The sequence below is a fragment of the Acanthisitta chloris genome, unplaced genomic scaffold (genome assembly GCF_000695815.1).
Source record: "Acanthisitta chloris isolate BGI_N310 unplaced genomic scaffold, ASM69581v1 scaffold28348, whole genome shotgun sequence".
Classification (NCBI taxonomy): Eukaryota; Metazoa; Chordata; class Aves; order Passeriformes; family Acanthisittidae; genus Acanthisitta; species Acanthisitta chloris.
This window is the reverse complement of record NW_008685847.1, coordinates 19,881-20,452: the sequence shown is the minus strand read 5'-3', so window position 1 is coordinate 20,452 and position 572 is coordinate 19,881. Positions and strand designations below refer to the sequence as shown.

The 572-nt window shown below is 53.8% G+C and overlaps 1 protein-coding gene across 1 annotated transcript in view; it reads right to left on the bottom strand.

The window, feature by feature from the left end:
- LOC103807197 (nebulin-like) overlaps positions 1 to 572 on the bottom strand; it is a gene marked incomplete at both ends in the record, with an annotated part of 22,272 nt that overhangs the window by 1,869 nt on the left and 19,831 nt on the right. Inside the window, one exon of the mRNA XM_009079918.1 lies at positions 153 to 336. Coding sequence (XP_009078166.1) covers positions 153 to 336 — 184 coding nt within the window. The remainder of the gene's footprint in view (positions 1 to 152; positions 337 to 572) is intronic.

Here is a 572-nt window from a genome sequence, read left to right as displayed (position 1 = left end):
CCTCCCCTGGCAGAGCTTGAGTCTGTGCCCTCTTGTCCTGCTGCTGGTTGCCTGGGAGTTGAATTGATGTGGCTAAGCTGAAACTCAGCCCCTCATCCAGCTCTGTTTGTGTTCTATGCCAGTGACCAGCTCAGGTGCTCATCAAGCCTCACCTGTGAGGTTCTCCTGGTCCTGGTCCACGCGTTTGCGCTCCATCTCCACCACCTTCCTCTGGATGCCTCTGTAGCTGATGTCACTGAAGTCCTGCATGTTCTTCTTCACACGCTCCGTGATGGGGTCAGTGACCACAGGGGTGAAACTGCCTTTGCTCTTCTCGAAATCCTCGTGGTATTTAACCTGCAATGGCCAAGGAGATGTTTGTGCTCCTGGTCCTGGTCCACGCGTTTGCGCTCCATCTCCACCACCTTCCTCTGGATGCCTCTGTAGCTGATGTCACTGAAGTCCTGCATGTTCTTCTTCACACGCTCCGTGATGGGGTCAGTGACCACAGGGGTGAAACTGCCTTTGCTCTTCTCGAAATCCTCGTGGTATTTAACCTGCAATGGCCAAGGAGATGTTTGTGCTGTTGGGAT